Source organism: Heterocephalus glaber, unplaced genomic scaffold (genome assembly GCF_053883595.1).
Source record: "Heterocephalus glaber isolate CG9 unplaced genomic scaffold, H.glaber_assembly_v1.0 deba00001610, whole genome shotgun sequence".
Classification (NCBI taxonomy): domain Eukaryota; kingdom Metazoa; phylum Chordata; class Mammalia; order Rodentia; family Bathyergidae; genus Heterocephalus; species Heterocephalus glaber.
Window position 1 is genome coordinate 302,692 of NW_028258381.1, and position 20,767 is coordinate 323,458.

General features: G+C 37.3%; 1 protein-coding gene and 1 pseudogene across 1 annotated transcript; both read left to right on the top strand.

The window, feature by feature from the left end:
• Window positions 1–492: 492 nt before the first annotated feature.
• On the top strand, window positions 493–20,302 carry LOC101696296 (sodium-dependent glucose transporter 1B). Its single transcript, XM_013069194.3, is given in 5 exon segments — window positions 493–631; window positions 12,260–12,428; window positions 16,953–17,069; window positions 18,143–19,132; window positions 19,135–20,302. Coding segments are annotated over 4 exon segments (1,305 nt in total). The 5' UTR covers window positions 493–631; window positions 12,260–12,322; the 3' UTR covers window positions 19,227–20,302.
• LOC101726433 (heterogeneous nuclear ribonucleoprotein A1 pseudogene) lies at window positions 630–4,986 on the top strand (annotated as a pseudogene).
• Window positions 20,303–20,767: the final 465 nt, after the last annotated feature.

Genomic DNA, 20,767 nt, shown 5'->3' on the forward strand with positions numbered 1-20,767 from the left:
AAACCTGGAGACCCACTAAACATGAAGATTAGAAAACCTTGGAATAGCCTAGCCTGCCACCCACTACTCAGGATGTTTGCAAATGAACTGTTAGCTATTTCTATGACCACATCATGTGTTTCTTCCCCCTAGAACTTTTCTTAATGTGTTCAGTGAAGGTATCTAGAGAAACAGCACTATTATCAGCCACTTCTTATACATTGCTTTGTCTTTTCAGGTTGGGGTTTGAACCTATGGCCTACTGCATGCTAGCACATGTTCTACCAACTGAGCAACACCCCCAGCTGCTTGGCCACCTTTTAAATTACTTTTTCTGTAGCAGTGAAATGAAGGGAAATTTAAGCACAGAATTCAGTTTCATACACAAGCGCCCAGCATGGACAAGAAAGACATCTAAAGCTAAATTTTGTTCCTCTACATGTTTTTGTTGAACATAAATATTTTCACCCATCTGTCAAAGAGCTGCTTCTACCCTTCTGAACCTCTAAGAGATGGGGTTGTATACAAGGTCCAAATTTCCACCTAACTAGCCTGTTCACTTCAGATTTCATACAAGTGGCACCCTTAGGCTGCCAGGAGGGAACACCTGGGACTCTTACTAGGAATTTAATTTATCTTTATCTACTTCAAGGTAAATATAATTTTGGATATTGAGTGCTTTGATCTCTGATTCTGGGAGGGATGGGAATTTTTAGCGAAAGCTATTCAGAAGACAGGAGTGAGTCAGTCCAAAGAACAAAATCTGAACCAGTGAGGAGTCAGAAGAGATGAATTCTCTGAAGACTCAAATCTAGACACTTCGGGGCTGGAAAGTGTGCCACTTTGTGGCAGTTGTACAGACAGTTACATTTCTTGGGCCATCAGTCTGCATTGCTTGATAAGGTCCAGCAGGAAACTTACTCTATTGTACTCCTTTAATAGCGACTGTAAGGCCCATAACCTTATTTAGAGAAAGGGGGCTTACTGAATTTAATGCAGCAACAGCCGTTTTTTACAATTTAAAACATTTATGTCACCAGCCATCCATGATGACTTGTGAAGTGCAGAGCTTTTAATACTGGAAAGTGCAAATATTCAGCAAAGATCAGGCAGCCATCCATGCTTTCCATGAATCCACACTTAGCAATGCAAATACAAATACAAATTTTGTTTCTCTAGTTCACTGCACAGCACTGTTTATTAAATAGGTTATGTTAGGTGATTAGATCTGGATAAATCCTATAGAGGTCAAATTCCATGTCAACAATTTGAGTACTGGCTGACTTAGCAGGAAAATCTGCAAGTCATTTCCTTAGTATATAATTAATTCTCATTGTGCTTGATCTTGGGTTAAACATCAGCTTGAGGTTTATGAGCCAGTGAGTTTGTTTTTTGAGAATTCTTACCCAGTCCAATGGAGTGATCTTAAGTTATCTGAAACCTGCTTGACAGAGTCCTTTCCATAAGTGTCTCTGAACACAAAACTGATGGTGGCTCAGCAAAGTACCAGATGATATAATTACCTGCCTGTGAGTGACAAGACCTAAATGGGCCCTGGTTAAAGGTCTGACAAGAGTTCACTACAATACTGATGCAAACAATAACAAAATGTAATTATTTCTGTTGCAGACAAATATTTTTTTCCATTAAGTTTATTGGTACATTTTAGGTATACAGTACAGTTACATTCATCATTGGGATCTTGTACCTTTACATGACATATCTTGGTTCTTATTTTTTCCCCATTCCCATGCCCTCCCTTCAAACCTTCCACCCTTCCCTATTTGCCGACTTTATTTCCATTTTTTTCCTTTTCTCATATTTTTTCTTTTCCCTTCTTTCCTTTCCCCTACCCCTCCCACTTTCCCTATTCTTTTAGACTTTTTCTTCCAATGTCACAATGTCAATTATACATTTTGATCCCCATTTACACTTTTAGTTTTTCATACCAGAGAAACTATTTGGTATTTACACGTGTGTCCTATTTATTTCACTTAAGAGTATGGTCTCAATATGCATCCACTTAGCTATAAATGTCTCTAGTTTCTCATTCTCTATGGCTGAGTAGTACTCCATTTTATTACAGAACCACATCTTCTTTAACCAGTCTCCAACTAATGGGTAATTAGGCTGCTTCCAAGCTTTAGCTATTACAAACTGTGCAGCTATAAACATGGGTGAGAATATATCACTGTGGTATGATTCTTTTAATTCTTTGGGGAAGATACCCAGAAGAGGAATAGCTGGCTCAAATGGGACTTCTAATCCCAAGTTGTTTGAGGTATCTCCATACTGATTTCCACAGTGCTTGCACCAGTCTGCACTCCCACCAACAATGAAGAAGGGTTCCTTTCTCCCCACAAGCCCACCAGCATTTGTTATTTGTTGATTTCTTGAGAGCAGCCATTCTTTTGGGGGTGAGATGGAATCTCAGTGTTGTTTTGATCTGCACCTCTTGAATGACCAGTAATGTTGAACATTTTTTCATATTATTTTGTTATTTCTAATTCTTTGCCAGAAATATCTGTTCATTTCAGATGCCCATTTTTGGATTGGGTCTTTAAATTTGGGGGGTCTGATTTTTTTAAGTTCTTTATATATTCTTGATAGTAGACTTTTGTCTAAGGTACAGCTGGTAAAAATTTTTCCCACATTTTAGGTTGTCTCTTAGCTCTGTTAGTGGTTTCTCTTGCAGTGCAGAAGCTTTTTAATAAGATGAGATCCCAGTTGTTGATTCTTTGTGCTAGTTCCCGTGCTACTGAGGTTTTGTTCACAAAGTCTTTTCCTATGCCAATGTCTTCAAGAGTTCTACCTAACTTATCTTCCAGCAAGTTTAGTGTTTCTGTCTTTATATTTAGATCTTTAATCCACTTGGATTTTAATTTAGTGCCTGGTGAAAGATAGGGTCTAGTTTTAATCTTTGGCAAGTTGAAATCCAGTTTTTCCAACACCATTTATTAAAGAGGCTATCAAAGATATATTTTTTAAATGAAATGGGTCTTTCTGTGCTGCTTGTGCCCACTAGAATGCCTGAGCTCATGTGATCCTCCTGTCTCAGCCTCCTGATTATCTGGTAGCACAGGCACACACCATTCTGCTAGACTCTGCATACATTTCAAGATAATAATTAGAATTATGACATGTTATTATAGGACTATTAGATTGTTAGGAATTTCATATAACTTATGTATATATTCATAAAATATCCATACAAATATAACTCAAAGAAACTTTAGCATTACCCATTATTTGGCAGTTTACCATGTAATTTAATATATGAAGTATGCCAAGTTAGCTTAAAGTCTCTTTTTTTATGAGAGATCTCCTTTTGAGGTAGTCCATGAGCCCATCTTGAAAAATCCTAAAATTAATTCAGAGTCAAAAAAAAGTCTTAATTTAGAACTTGATTTTAGAAGACCCCTGCAATCATCAAAAGTTTAAAACACTTATCAAAGTAAGATCACAGGTCATTTTATATAAGATGTCTCTTAACCAAAATGATATTAACCCTTCACAGGCAAATTTACAAAGTGCATGATGCTTAAAACTCTTAGCTCTTTTAATAGAAAAGATTCAGGCCTTTTTGCTCATGGATGCTGCTAAGTTAACATCTTTAGTCTCTCTTCCGACTGCCATCATGTCTAAGTCAGAGTCTCCTAAGGAGTCCGAACAGCTGCGGAAGCTCTTCATCCAAGGGCTGAGCTTTGAAACAACAGATGAGAGTCTGAGAAGCTGTTTTGAGCAATGGGGAATGCTCATGGACTGTGTGGTAATGAGAGATCCAAACACCAAGCGCTCCAGGGGCTTTGGGTTTGTCACTTATGCCACTGTGGAAGAGGTGGATGCAGCCATGAACGCAAGGCTACACAAGGTGGGTGGAAGAGTTGTGGAACCAAAGAGAGCTGTCTCAAGAGAAGATTCTCAAAGACCGGGTGCCCACTTAACTGTGAAGAAGATCTTCGTTGGTGGCATTAAAGAAGATACTGAAGAACATCATCTACGAGATTATTTTGAACAATGTGGAAAAATTGAAGTGATTGAAATCATAACTGACAGAGGCAGTGGGAAGAAGAGGGGCTTTGCTTTTGTAACCTTTGATGACCATGATTCTGTGGATAAGATTGTCATTCAGAAATACCACACTGTGAACGGCCACAACTGTGAAGTGAGGAAAGCCCTGTTGAAACAGGAGATGGCTAGTGCTTCATCTAGCCAAAGAGGTCGAAGTGGTTCTGGAAATTTTGGTGGTGGCCGTGGAGGTGGTTTTGGTGGCAATGATAATTTCAGTTGGGGAGGAAACTTCAGTGGTCGAGGTGGCTTTAGTGGCAGCCATGGTGGAGGTGGATAAGGTGTCAGTGGGGAGGGTTACAATGGATTTGGTAATGATGGAAGCAGTTTTGGAGGTGGTGGAGGCTACAATGATTTTGGCAATTACAACAATCAATCTTCAAGTTTTGGACCCATGAAGGGAGGAAACTTTGGAGGCAGAAGCTCTGGGCCCTATTGTGGTAGAGGCCAATACTTTGCCAAACCATGAAATCAAGGTGGCTACATGATCAGACTATTATATTTAGCAATCAACAGCATGGGTGCAAAAAAACCTTCTGCCACTGCCATAGCTACTACTGCTGCTGAAACCACCATAGCCACCTTGATTTCATGGTTTGGCAAAAAAAAGTCTGGCTCTCCTCTCCTGCTAAGCTTTGTTTCCTGGCAGGAGAGGAGAGCCAGAGAAGTGACAGGGAAGCTACAGGTTACAACAGATTTGTGAACTCAGCCAAGCACAGTGGTGGCAGGGCCTAGCTGCTACAAAGAAGACATGTTTTAGACAATACTCATGTGTATGGGCAAAAAAACTCGAGGACTGTATTTGTGACTAATTGTATAACAGATTATTTTAGTTTCTGTTCTGTGGAAAGTGTAAAGCATTCCAACAAAGGGTTTTAATGTAGACTTTTTTTTGCACCCATGCTGTTGATTGCTAAATATAATAGTCTGATCATGACGCTGAATAAATGTGTCTTTTAAAAAAAAATAGAAAAGATTCAGTTTACTTAAGTGATCAATAATCTAATAGAGATAACACAGAGGAAATTAACTTAATAAAACACACAGCTTTGTTTCGTGGACCAATTACTTCAAATATAAGGGAACATCCTTCAATTTCCTACTTGTAAATAACGAAAACACCAACTAAACTTGTTTAAAAAGAGAGGTTGAAATTTTAGTTTTGCAGTGTAATTTAGATATTAATTTTCACTTTTTAGAAAAAAATTACTACATAATTCCCCTCTAATATTAGCCATACAGATTAATCCAATCTTTTTCACACTGAAAATCTCTTTCACACGTTCATCTTCTGCAAACTTTCTACAATGTTTCTATGCATTCTTTTTTTGGGGGGATGCAATGTTGAGGATCAAACCCAGGGCCTTTGCATTGAGCTGTATACCCAGACCTTTAAAATTTTTTGAGATAGGGCCACCTCATTCTGGACCCCTTCTGGAAAATCAGGAGATATTCTCCTCCTTATTTCCAATAAAAACTCTCCTAGCATGAAAAAAAATTTTGTACTAAATAGAACTTTCTTCTTTCTTCCTTCCTTTCTTCTTTTTCTTCTATCACTGGGAATTGAACTGAGGACCTTCACACTGAACTACATCCCCAGTTTTTTGTTTTTTGGTTTTTTTTTTTTTTTTGCTAAGTTGCTAAATTGCCGAGGCTGGGCTAGAACTTGTGATCTTCCTGCCTTAGCTGTCCAGAGTGCTAAGATTACAGGCATGGACCACCATCTCCAGCTTCCTAACCTTTAGTGACCTTAATCTCTAGTGAACACTAGGAAGTGAGCCAAGTGAATGTCACCAGCAATCTCCCAATTGGCAAATCTATGAATCCTAACTTCTGGGAGCCTGTGCTCTCTCACAGTGTAACTTTGCAAGCAAGAATAGAACCTGTTTTCTAGTGGTCCAAAATGTCTTTAGTCTCTCTGTAATGATAAACTGTACAGTAGGAAATATTTCATCCCTGGCCCCTTAGGTTTTGTTTTGTTTATCCCTAAGAACTAAGTTGCTTGTATAAATACCTCTCAGCCTTAACTTTCCATTTATGATCATAAATAAGAATGGTAAAATAATCTTGTATAGGAAAAATATCTTTTATATGAGAATTTTATCTTACTTTGCTTTGTGGTACTGGGGATGGAACCCAGGGATGCTCTACCACTGAACTACATCACCAGCACTTTTTACCTTTCATCTTAAGATAGGATTAAGTAGCCCAGGCTGGCCTTGAACTTTCAATATGTATGTTTCAGCCTCCTCAGTAAACTGAGATTACAGTGTGCCTCACAACTGCTGGGCTTAACTCACTTAATTTTAACAATTATACCTGGATTGCTTATACAGATGAGACATTAAACAGTTAATTACCATAACATTTTTCTTATTGACAAATTTTGTACTGTACAGAGAGCATAAATTATTTTACTAGTAAACCTAGGTAGGAAAAGTTGTGTGCCTGTATTGTATTAATGCTGAAAACTCTGAAGATATGCCTATTTTATTTAAATAAACAATATTCTTATTAACTGAAGACTGCTCCAGTCACACAAATTTGAATGTTGTTACCCCTCTCCACACCCTTCTGTCTTAGTTTTTTGAGGTAGGGTCTCTAGGTCATTCAGGCTGGCCTTGAACTCACTAGGTCCACCCATGATGGCCTCAAACTCATGGCAATCCTCCTGCCTCAGCCTCCCAAGAGCTAGGATTATAGGTGTTCACCACCACACCCCACTAGTTCTGATCTTTTGAGAGAATATTTCATTTATGTAAGCATATATTTTCTTTCCCCCCCCCATTAACTTTATTGGTACATTTTAGGTATAAAATACAGTTACATTCATCATTGGGATCTTGCACCATTACATGAGTCTCTTGGTTCTTTTTTTTTTCCCCTTCCCTTGCCCTCCCTTCACCCCCTCCACCCTTCCTTATTTGCAAAGACCTTGTTTCCATTTTTTTCCTCTTCTCATATTTTTTCCTTTCCCTTTTTTCCCTTCCCCTACCCCTCCCAATTCCTCTGCTCTTTTAGGCCTTTTCTTCCTGTTACACAATTATCAGTTATACATTTTTTAAATTACAATATTAAGATCTAGGAGACATTACCACAGATTTTACAGAATTTAAAAGGATATAGAAAACGTATTACAAAAATCTTTTTTGAAATAAATTTGACAACTTCTAAGAAGTAACTTAGAAGACAGATTAATGAAACTAACTCTGGAGAAAATATAAAATTTGAATAGCACCTATTAAAGAAAGTATATTCCTAGCTTGAAAACCTACCTATATGACAACAGTAGGCTCATAAACATTTTAACTGATAAATTATATCAAACATTTAAAGCAGAAAAAAGAAGGAACACTTCTCCCCTCATTTTAGGAAATCAACATTGTGCTAATCCTAAAACTGGATAAAGATAATAGAAGAAAAAAGTATGAACATAGATAGAAATTTGTTTAACAAAACAAACTCTTAGAAGTCAGATCTGGCAGTAGGTAGAAAGTGGTTTTATTAGAGGGATGGCAGTGTTGGTTCAGCATTGGAAGATCCACCCCCAAAAGTCATCATTTTAACAGAGGAAAGGAAAAAGCCATATGATCCTGTCACTAGTTGGAGAAAGAGTATTAGACTAAATTCTACAGCTGTTCATGGTAAAAGCTATCGGGAGACTAGAAGTAGAACAGAACCTTCTCAACAGATCAAAGACATGTACTCCATACTTCCAACAAAATCTCCTTCTATGAATGGAGACGATACAATGTTTTCTCCCTAAAGTGGGGAACAAGGGCATATATGCCTACTCTTCATCTGTGCATTAGACTTTGAAACATAGGTCTAAACCAAAATAGTCTGGCAATAAAATGACACAACTAGGATAGGACTGGCATGACAGAAGCAAAATCTTTATATGTAGATGCAATGATCATCTACAGAGAAAATACTAAGAAATCTCTAGGAGCCCCTAGAACTTGTACTTGAATTTAGAAGGATTAGAAAACACAAGGTATATATAAAAATTCAGGTCTATGTATACTTGCTATAAAAGAAGAATTGGATATTGAAATTTAAAAGTTATGTAGGAGTACAAAGGACCAGAAAAGCCAAAAACAAAAACAAAAACAGGGTTGGAAGATGTTTAGCACCCAATTTTAAGACTTCTTCTAAAGCTACAGTAATCAAGGCAGTGTTGTTGTAAGGAAAGACATATACATCATTGGAATAAAACAGAGAATCTAGAAATAGAACCACACATATATGGTCCACTGAGTTTTCAAAGATTATTTAACATTAGCATTTTATAGAATATAAACTCGATTCAAGAGTTGAGCAAGAGACAGTGTCTTCAGCAAATGGCACTAGAACACCTGGTATCTGTATATAAAAAATTAACCTCAACCCTTTTTTTCCATACATGAGAATAACTTGAAGGGATCTATGAACCTAAATAAGAAAGCCTAAAAGTATAAAACTTTAAGAAGAAATTATAAGGGAAAATATTTATGAATTCGGGTAGGCAAGAACTACCTATGATAAAAAAAACATGTCTAAAACAAAAAAAAATTGGTAAATGAGATTCCATCAAAATTTAGAATTTTAAATGACATCATTAAAATGGAAAGTAATCCTTAAACAGACCATATTTACAATGCATATAACCTATGAGCAGAATATATAAAGAATTCTTAGATCTCATTAATAGACAACCCAATTAAAATGTAGACATAAGAAGATGATAAATAGCCAGTATAGCACAAGGAATGGTGTGCAACTCTAGAATCAGAAAAATACTAATCAGTACAATAATAAGATTGACTTATACATTCATTAAGGAGATGAAGTCAAAAGTTTTGAAAGCCTTGTCTTGACTTTTTCTTTTTGTTGGATTCTCCCCCTTTGCGTTTAATTTGTCACACCCAATGGATTCATTCTGCTGGGTTTCCTGGGGTTGTAATCCTCATTGTCTTTTCCTAGGGCATTGTCTAAGATTTTTTGGAGTGCCAGTTTGGTATTCATGAAGTTCCTGAGGTGCTCTTTATCATGAAAGTATCTTATTTCTCCATCAATTTAGAAAGATAGTTTTGTAGGGTACATCAATCTGGGTTGGAGGCTGTTTTCCTTTAGGCCTTGAAATACATCACTCCAAGCTCTTCTTGCCTTGAGGGTTTGTGTTGAGAAGTCTGCTGTGATTCTGATGGGCTTTCCTTTGTATGTGATTTGTTTCTTTTCTCTCACTGCTTGTAGAATTTTGTTCTTCTGTTGGATTTCTGGAATCCTAACTATTATATGCCTATGTGTAGATTTTCTTTTATTAAGGCTAGCTGGAATCCTTTATGCCTCACTTATTTGTATGTCAAGTTCTTTTCCCCTCCTTGGGAAGTTTTCTGCCATCACTTCTGTGAACAGTTTTTTATGTCATCTGCACTCTCTCCTCTTTCTTCATTGACTTCAATCAGTCTTATGTTATTCTTCTTTGCATCCTCTAGCAGCTGCTGGATTGATTTCTAGTGTTCCCTTACCATTTTAAAGCAATTTTTCTTTTCCTGGTCACTAATTGCAATCTTATCTTCTATATGTGAAATTCTATCCTCACATTGGTTCATTCTGCTGCACAGACTTTTGATGGAGTTTTTAATCTCCTGGAAATCTATTTGCATCTGTTTTATGGATTCCATTTATTTCCTATGTTGGGATTCCATCATGTTCCTCAGATCCTCTATTTTTTTATCTGTGTCCTCTCTAGATTTATTAATCATGTCTTGCACCATGAGCAAAATCTTTGCTGTTATCTGAGTAATTATTTCTGATTTCATTTTTCCCAGATCTTCTTTTGTTGCCAGTTCAGAGAGTCCAGGTGGTTGAGTATCAGAGTGTTCCATCTCGTTTCCCTTTGGGGTTACTGCAGGTGATCTGGAAGTCAGTTTTTGAGGCTTGTTTATGTGTCTTCTCATTTCCACGGGGTGGGGGGGGGTGTGCTTCTGGCACCTGTGCGGCTCAGCTTCCCTGTCCTAGGAGCTTGGGATGGCAGCGGGGGAGCTTCCTTCCGGGTTCTGGGACTGGTTCACCTTCTTGGCCCTAGGAGCCTAGGATGGCAGCGGGGGAGCTTCCTTCCGGGTGCTGGGACTGGCTGAGCTTCTCTGCTCTAGGAGCCTGGGATGGAGGCAGGGAGCTTCCTTCCAAATGCTCAAGCATATATTTTCTTAAAGCCAGTTAAATAGAGCTCTTTTATGATTTTATTTTTCAATATCACAAGCAGATAGAAAAAGATCACACAGGGCCAGGGATTTAGCTCAGTGGTTCTGCTGCCTGCCTTGCAAGTGCAAGGTCCCAAGTTGGATCCCAGGTACAAAAAAAAAAATCATACATTTATCATAATACAGACATATCGATATATACACAGAAACAGATCTTATAACTTTAACTCTTAAAATTTTGGCCATCAACCAGGTAAAATAATATGAAACTAATAGATTTATTTAAAAATATATGGATCCCAATTTTTTTCTAGCCAGTGGAATAGAGTTTTCTGTGCAACTAGCTAAAGTCTTTGATGAATATTTGTTTAAAATATTTTTAAGATTTTTTTCTTTTACTTTCTTCAAGGAAGTTTGTGAAGAAGTAAACTTTGATTTATTTAATCTTTAGATGCCTCTGTGTAGTAATGAAAGAATGAGTTCCATTGATTTTGCGTTTTTGATTCTCACTCTTCTGTCTCTGTCAAGTAATGTCATCTAGGTGAAAAATTCCAACAGTGGCCACTGTAACTCAAAAGTTCCAGGCCCATAAGTTTTGTGAATAAAGTTAGCCAGTATCTCAAAAAGTGGACTCTGAGACCCTTGGAGTCCCAGCTGCCTTAGACTTGGAGGCACTGATTTTTATAAACTGTCTAACTGAGGCCTCAATCTGTATGCAATCCAATTAATTATGCTATACTGGACTGAATCCAGTATAAAAATGCTCAGAGAGCCTAAAAGACAAATTTGTGAGCTGAAGTCAGAGAAAACATGCCCATGATCCCTGTTCTTGTGTGAGATCAGTGAGCATGAGGAGCCCTGGCTGATCCATGTGTTTGATTACATGGTACTCCTGGAGTTACTGGAGATCTACTTTAGATCCCTCATTTAATCCTAATCCACTAAAAGAAAAACATAAGACAAATTAAATTGAGTGAAGAAATGATTCGTGAATTGGGAAGCATCCTGAACCAATAAAGGTTGAAAATACTGCACCCAGCAATAAGGGCAAGCAGTAGATACAAAGAGAAAGGAAGTTACATACAGAAATACCCTGACTCTCTGAAGTTTTGCTTTTGCCTTATTTGGATATATCTGTGCATTGTGCAGCCTGAGGTTCACTGAAACATTGGCTGATATGTTTGGCCAAAGCTTGGTCATTTGTTATAAGATGATACTCCTTTAGGTTACAGCTTATTAATGTATTAAGTTCCAATACGGTACATATGGAAACAGTTTAGATGAAATTTAATTTGTTATTGTCTATATATTGTCAATATATTGTCTTTGACTTAAACTATTTTTAAAGTCATTCTATACATGTGTATGTAAATTTTCTAAGGAAGTCTTTCAAACTGTACTCTTGATGGCTATTTTTTTCGAGAAAAGTACAGAATTGAAAATGTTTAAATTGTTTATCCTGAAGATTTTATATATATTGTTCAGAGGAAGGAGCCCATACATGTCAGAAATATTGCTATTTTAAATAGCAGCAAAGATGAAAATGTTTTGATAATTTAAATTTTTGACATCTGAATTCTCATATTAGTACATGTAATACATGTCAAAATATAGAAAGCTATTTCAAGAATAGATTTAATGCTAAATTTTTTTTTTGTCTTTTTAGTCTTCAGGAAGACACTCAGGGTCTCATGCATGGTATGCAAGCACTCTACCACTGAGTTACATCTCCAGCTCCTTAATAACTTTTAATACAGCATACTCTTATGGTATTATTCAAACAGAAAATAAAATCCAACCAAAAGCCAAAAGGATTAAATAATTTTTTAAAATTGAGAGTTTTGAAAAGAAAGAGTAAGCATCTACAGTTTTACTACTATTAATATTGTTATTTTTTTTCTTACTGTGGGCCTTGAGGTAATTCACTGTATTGCACTGTAACCCACTCCCCAATGTTTTTGTAGTCCACATAAATTAGATGCATATTATTTTGTTTGTAAGTAATAGCTTTTATCTTTATATTTCAGGGATTGATTGCTGCTGTACTGGGACCCACCTTTCAAGATTTGGCAAGGAATGTGAACCAAGATATGAGTAGTCTTTCTCAAATATTTGTGGGTCGTGCTTTGGGATATTTGGGTGGCTGTGCAATTGGCGGAATTCTCTTTGACCGTATGAACCACTTTTTACTTTTGGGTAAGTAAACATCAATTTCACTTCTTTGTGACTTTCAGAGAATGGTTGGCTACTGAAATGAGGAGTGTTAGTTGTCCTCCATGAAGCTGGGTATCCCTGCTGTCTCTCACCTTGGCAGCGAGAGGGAATCTGTGCTGGGCCCTCAGGAAACCTAGAATAGCTCTCTCTCACATGCGTGCACATACGTGTGTGTGTGTGTGTGTGTGTGTGTGTGTGTAACTCTTAGGCTGCCCAACCTTCACTGTAATCAGGGAACCACTCCAAGGTCACACAGGGCCACTCTATTCATCAGGGTGGAGGGCAAATCTCCTGGCTCACAGAGATCAGAATAAGAATACCTGGAACCCACCCCAGCTCCATGGCCTCTGGATTGAGAAATGAAGGGGTCCAGGGTGATGAGGGACTGATAAGGGCTCTGTTTTTGCTCCTGCTGCCCCATACCAGTGATGACTCTTAACTACTCTACTTCCTTCTGGATACAGGTTGTGAAGATTTTAATATACTCTTTTTTGGATAAAATGATATTTTTAAAATTTAGATTAATGTGATAAAACACTTAAGAATGTAGAATAATGTTGCTGGTGAATAAACAACTCTTTGTATTGCCCATATGTGTGTATAAATGTACATACATACAATCAAATGTGTATACATTCATGTTTGTTGCAGACTCATTATATGCACATGTATATGTATGCACATACATGTGTATGTGCACACATGTTTGTGTATATGTGTGTGCATGTGTACACACATGTGTGCACACAAGCACCTGTAGGTATACACACGAGTGTATGCATATGCACTGTACAAACATGTACACATGCAAGTGCACATACATAACACATGTGTGTTTGTGTGTGCATGTATGTGTGTGCACGTGCATGTATGTGTACACACATGTATACACTTGCATGATTGTATAAGCACATGTGTGTATACACTTGCAAGTATATATGTGTGCATATGTAAACACATATGTGTATATGTACATACATACCACACATTTGAATGGAAGCCTTAAGGATGAAGCCAAGGCCTTGTACATGACATGCAAGCAATGTAGCACTGAGCTACATACATCCTTAGTCCAGCACTATATGTCTTGTATTTCCTTCCCTTTTTTGAAAATTAAAGTTTTATTACAAACTACAATAATAACTGCATTTTCTTTTCACCTTATTTTTCCTGGTACTGGGGATCAAACTCAGGACTTTGCGCTTGAGAGGCAGACATAGAACTACTGAGCTAAATCCCCAGCCCTTTTCTTTTTCCCTCTTAAATATTACCTCAGATCTAAGTGGTTTTCAGTTATTAAATGTGAAATGTTTAAGTAAGTAATTTCTGGCCAGTCCCTTTTGTTGTAAAAGCTTGTTTGATGAAGCATCACCTTGATTACCAAAGCAGAGAAGGACCCAACCAAAAAAGAGAACTATAGGCCAATATCACTAATGAACATAGATGCAAAAATCCTTAATGAGATACTGGCAAATAGAATGCAGAAGATCATCAGGAAGATCATACACCCTGATCAAGTGGGATTCATCCCAGGGATGCAGGGATGGTTCAATATACACAACTCAATCAATGTAATACACTATATCAATTGAGCCAAGGACAAAAACCATATGATTATCTCAATAGACACAGAAAAAGCATATGACAAAAATCCAACACGCATTTATGATAAAAACCCTCCAAAAAATTGGAATAGATGGTCTCTACCTCAAACTGATAAAAGCCATCTATGAAAAACCAACAGCCAGTATCATACTAAATAGTCAAAAACTGAAATCCTTCACACTAAGATCAGGAACAAGACAAGGATGTCCACTATCATCACTCCTGTACAATATAGTTTTGGAAACATTAGCCATAGCAATTAGACAAGAGAAAGAAATAAAAAGAATAAAGATAGGAAATGAAAAAGTCAAATTGTCATTATTTGCAGATGACATGATACTCTGTATAGAAGACCCCAAGAACTCCACCAAAAGTCTTCTGGACTTAATAACCAAATTCAGTCAAGTAGCTGGATACAAGGTCAACACACAAAAAGCAATAGCTTTCCTCTACGTGAACAACAGACTCACAGAGAGAAAAATAGGGCAAATAATTCCTTTCAAAATAGCATCCAAAAAACTGAAATACCTAGGAATCAACCTAACAGAAGAAATCAAAGACCTCTTTTCTGAAAACTATAGCACTCTTAAAAGAAATATTGAAGAGGATGTCAGAAAACAGACAGACATCCCCTGCTCCTAGGTAGCAAGGATTAATATAGTGAAAATGGTCATACTTCCAAAACTACTATATAGATTCAATGCAATTCCAATTGACATCCCAGTAACATACTTTATGGACCTTGAGAAAACAATCCAAAAATTCATTTGGAACAAGAAGAGACCTAGAACAGCAAAAGCAATTCTAGGTAACAGAGACATGGCAGGGGGTATCACAATCCCCAATTTGAAACTCTACCACAAAGCTACAGTGATAAAAACAGCATGGTACTGGCAAAGAAACAGACCTGAGGACCAGTGGAACAGATCAGAAGATGCAGAAACAACGCCAGACACACTCAGCCATCTCATCTTTAATAAAGGAGCCAAACACCCTCACTGGAGGAAAGATAGCCTTTTTAATAAATGGTGCTGGAAAAATTGGGTTTCAACTTGCCAAAGATTAAAACTAGACCTATATCTCTCACCATGCACTCAACTAAATTTGAAATGGATTAAATATCTAAATATTAAAACAGAAATGCTGAACTGCCTGGAACAGAGGTTAGGCAGAACTCTGGAAGATACTGGTGAGGAAAAGATTTTATGAACAAAACCTCACTTGCCTGTGAAATAGCACAGTCAACAAGAGAAACCTCTTCTTGTTAAAAAGCTTCTGCACAGCAAGAGAAACCACCAGCAGTGTAAAGAGACAACCCACAATGTGGCAAAAAATCCTCACCTGCTGTTCCTCAGACAAAGGCCTACTATCTCAAATCTATAGAGAACTTAAAAAGATCAGACCTCCCACATTCAAAGACCCAATCCAAAAATGGGCATCTGAAATGAACAGACATTTCTCAGACAAAGAAGTAGAAATAGCAAATAAATACATGAAAAAGTGTTCAACATCACTGGTCATTCGAGAGATGCAAATGAAAACAATGCTGAGATTCCACCTCACCCCAGAAAGAATGGCTGCTATCATGAAATCAATCAATAACAAATGCTGGCAGGGCTGTGGAGAAAGAGGAACCTTGCTCCACTGCTGGTGGGAGTGTAGGCTGGTGCAACCACTGTGGAAATCAGTATGGAGATATCTCAAAGAAGTAGGACTGGAAGTCCCATTTGACCCAGCTACTCCACTGCTGGGGATCTTCCCCAAAGAATTAAAAGAATCATACCACAGTGATATATGTGCACCCATGTTCATAGCAGCACAATTTGTAATAGCTAAAACTTGGAAACAGCCCAGATGCCCATCAACTGGAGACTGGATAAAGAAAATGTGGGGATTTTTAAAAATAAAATAGAGGACTACCCAGCCATAAAAAATTAGAAATTAGAGACATTTATTGCTAAATGGATGCACATTAAGGCAATACTCTTAAGTGAAATACATAGGACACACGTGTAAATACTGAATAGCTTCTCTAGTGTGAGAAACTGAAAGTGTAAATAAGGACTAAAAGGTATAATAGATAATGTGAAATAGGAAGAAAAGGGGCAAAAGGGAAGGGGAAGAGAGAGGGGTATGGGAAAAGAAAGGAGGGAATGGAATTAATATGAGAAAATGAAAAAATAGAAACAACGTCTTTGTAAATAGGAAGGAATGGAGGGCTTGAAGGGAGGGCAGGGGAAGGGGGAAAATAAGAACAAGAGAGATTATGTAAAGGTGGAAATTTCCAATGATGAATGTCATTATATTGTATACCTAAAATGTACCAATGATTAGAATGAATAATTGATAATGTGAAATAGGAAGAAAAGGTCCAAAGTGGTAGGGGTAGTGGGTGGGGCAGGGGAAAGGAAAGAAGGGATAGGAAAAATGATGAGAAAAGGAAAAAATGGAAACAAAGTCTTTGTAAATAGGGAAGGGTGGAGGGGGTGAAGGGAGGGCTAGGAATGGGGAAAAAATAAGAATCAAGATGCATCATGTAAAGGTACAAGTTCCCAGTGAGAAATGTAAATGTATTTTATACCTAAAGTGTACCAATAAAATTTACCAATGGAAAAAAAAAGCTTGTTTGTGATATAATTTATAGTTTTATTAATAGCAGTACTAGAATAGTCATGGTAATTTATAATTTATGTCATGACAATTTATATTTTGTAGTCCATAAAGCTTATAAAAGATTTAAATGAAATAACCATTTGTAGAATCTGCAACTCTCATCTTCTCAAGATATCCAAGTTTTAATTTGATTTTATGTAGCATTTTTATAAGTTTTTATGTTTACTTGCCTCAGGAACCTTATGAATACTATTTATTTAGAGCTGACTTTTCACTTTTTCTTCTCAGGGGTGTCAATGTTGGCTACCACAGTTGTTCATTACCTCATTCCTCTTAGCAAGAGAGCAGTATTACTGATTGTTATGATGTCTATCACTGGTGTTGGAACTGGTGTTTTGGATACAGGTTAGTGAATACTCCAGTGTCATCTGGAACACTTCTCCTAGGAAAAGTAGAGCAGAAAGTATGAAACTGTCTCTTGCAAAGCTCTTGAATGACCTGGACTTACTTAGTTGTTCATGAGGTCACCTACCTAGTCACCTGCTTACCTGGCAGCTCCTTTTCTTGCTAATTAGGCCATCAAATTTGAGCCGCTGACTGTGAAGTGAATTTACAGGCTTTTGTTCTTTAGGAGATTTACAGGCCAGGACCCCCTCTTGTGGATAATTACTGTGCAAGTGAGAGGGCTTTCATTTCAGGAGAGAATTTTATCATTGTAGTGGAAAAGGAATTGATGGTTCAATAGAACATACACGGAACCACTATTAGGCTGTGGAAGCATAGAAACAGCCATCCAATTAAAAATGTACCTAGTTAGTGAGCTAAGAGAAACCCATGGCATGCACTACTTTTCTTCCTTTCCTTTTCTGTTCTTTTCTCACTTAGAAATTCCTGCCCTACCGCCCCTTCTGTCATCATACCATTGAAAATCTGCTAAATGACATAAGTGCTATTGGCTTACCACCAAATCCTGCTTTCTAGCCTCCTTTCCATGCTTTAAGTTATTTGATAGATTTTGGAAATATTTTACACTTTAGGTTTAGTTTGGTTGCAAAAGTTACAGGGTAGAATTATATGTCTGTCTGATTAAAAATAAGATAGCCACCACTATAAAACTCTGGCCTTTCATCTTGTAGGTGCTCAGTTAAGTGAAGATGCTGAAAGGTGTTCTTATTTTCTGTAATGAGCACAACAGAATCCTCAAGTGTTCTGATTCCTGAACATGTTTTCCATCTCATATACATATATATGTGACTTCCTATCAAAACTACAGAAACTATTGTAGTAATTTGTGGCAATGTGACCACTATCTAATAATGAAATATCATATAGTATAGTAAGTCTGGTGGCAGTGGGTTAGAGTTCTTCAATCAGACAAGTCATTCAGGTGAAATGTTTTTTAACTATGAATATTATCATGCTCAGGCCATGTAATCACTGTGCTTAACTTAAACCATTTCCCCATCTTTCTTTGGTAGGTGGAAATGTCCTTATCTTGGCTCTATGGGGACACAAAGGAGCCCCACATATGCAGGCCCTGCACTTCAGTTTTGCCTTGGGTGCCTTTTTGGCTCCTCTTCTGGCAAAATTGGCCTTGGGAACAACACTGTCCACTGAAAACCACACAGAGCCTGACCTTCATCCTCCAGCCCTCAACCAATCACCTGAAGCAAACCCAGGCCCTCTGTTTGCAGCACCTGATGACTTGAACCTACTGTGGACTTATGCTTCTGTTGGCATGTACATTTTTGTAGTTTCTGTCTTCCTATTTGCTCTGTTTTTCAAGAAAACCTCAAAGCATGAAAACCCAACAGTATCTGCTCAGGTATCTCGAAGATCTAAATATCACAAGGCCCTGCTCTGTCTCCTTTTTATGTTCTTCTTTTTTTATGTTGGAGCTGAGGTAACCTACAGCTCTTACATTTTCTCATTTGCAACCACCCATGTTGGCATGGAAGAAAGTGAAGCAGCTGGGTTGAACTCCATCTTCTGGGGGACCTTTGCAGCCTGCAGGGGCCTAGCAATCTTCTTTGCTACATGTTTACAGCCTGGAACCATGATTGTGTTGAGCAACATTGGCAGCCTGGTCTCATCTTTATTTCTGGTGCTTTTTGACAAGAGCCCACTTTGTCTCTGGATAGCAACTTCAGTGTATGGGGCCTCAATGGCCACCACCTTTCCCAGTGGCGTTTCTTGGGTTGAGCAGTATACAAGCATAAATGGAATTTCTGCAGCATTTATTCTAATTGGTGCTTCCTTGGGACTAATGGCTATTCCTGTAGGAGCAGGAAATCTTCAAGGACGATACCCAGATTTGCCGGTAATTCTGTACACCTGTTTAGGGTCAACAATACTCACTGCTGCATTATTCCCTGTGATGTATAAATTAGCTACCTTTTCTGTCTGTCACCAGGGAAAGGAAAACATCAAGAGTAAGAACTGGAAAGCTTTGCGTTCTTGTTCAGGACTAGGAAGAAGGAAATGAGGCAAAAAAAAGTAGAAGAATGCAATGAGATGGCTTTTGAAGTGATTAAAGGAGTGATACAGTATGGCATGCTATAATGTGTAAACATCTAGACATAGTTTAATGGAGGCCATACTTGAAGTCTCCAACTAATTCCTCTCAACTGCAATAATGTTTGACCCTTCTCCAGTTAATATTGGGATTTTCCTGTGAAGTACTTTGTCAGAAACCAGGAGAAAAGGGACTAATACTTAGAGAAGATGGATTACTTACTGATTTTCTTGAAGAATCGCCACTTCTAAAGAGGCCAGGAAGAGCAGAGTAGCAGATTTTCAGCATGTTTTGCAGACCTAAGTTTCTAGGTCCATCTATAGCAAGTGTTAAAAAGTTTTAAAGTTTTCTCTCATTCCCAGAGTCTTCCATAAACTACCAAGTGGTCATACACTAGGATCTTGCATGAGACTAGTGTTTGACATGGGGCTGATTATATAATATTTTATGGTCTCTACCTTTTAGCACATACAGAGAAATCATTTGAGTTTAAGTGGTAGCTAAAGAGCAAAACTAAAGAGGAATAGAATGAATTTGCTAAGCAAATTATGAGACATCCATAAACTGCCTGGAAAGTTGAATTTAGTTTCATAAAAGAGCATCCTTTGAAATAGATGTTTTGATTAATTGATTTACCTTCTCTGTAGGGTTGGACAAAAGAATAGTAATGATCAATTTGATTTTCAATGCCTATGAAAAGAACCCAACAAACTGGGTTTCCAGCCATGACTGTCTTCTGGCTCTACACTGAAACACTTTATGTAGGCCTCATTTATCTCATCTCCTGGTCTGTGATATTAGAAGTGAAAATGAGATGATTTCCAAATTGAAAATCCATGTATTATAGTTGTTTGAGATATGTCTTAGAAATCAGTGTAATTGCCAGCCTGTTCTTCCTTTCAACTGAGAAGTGGAAAAAAAAGAAGCTTTAAGAATATGCTATTAATTATGAATATGTGCCAATTTCATGTGCTTAATGTTTAATATTTTATTTGTAGTTTTGTGAATAAATTTTAATGCAGTATTTCATCACTGCAATATAAACCTTTCCTCCACACTTTTAACTACTTGGAAATCAAGATGTCTTACAATAAATAAATGATCATATAACAGTGTAACAAAATCAATATTTTCTGTATGCAAATATAAAATAATGTTGCATTTTACTGTGTCTTAGACTCAGTAATGAAGATTATACTTTTTCAGGCTTTTTAAGAAAAAGTTATATTTAGATGATAATTTTCTCTGTACTAATATTCAAATATGATCTGTTAACACTGTATTCTAATTTTGGATGCTTTAACAGAGTTACTACATAAATATTGAACCTATAAAGATAATTTTTGAGGCCCTGGACTATGCAAAAAATTGGGACTGGGTGTTCCTCTTTCAAGCTTTGATCTCACTGATTTTGAGTGGTAATCATCATAAGCACTTTAAACCAGTCAAAAAGTTCAATTTACAACAGGGCACAGTCTTTTTGAAAGATTAGAATGTGTGTATCACCTATCATGTAGGGCTCTTCTTCCTGAGTTTGAAATACCTGGAAAACCAAAGTAAGGATGAGAAGGGGAGGTTGGTGGCCTAG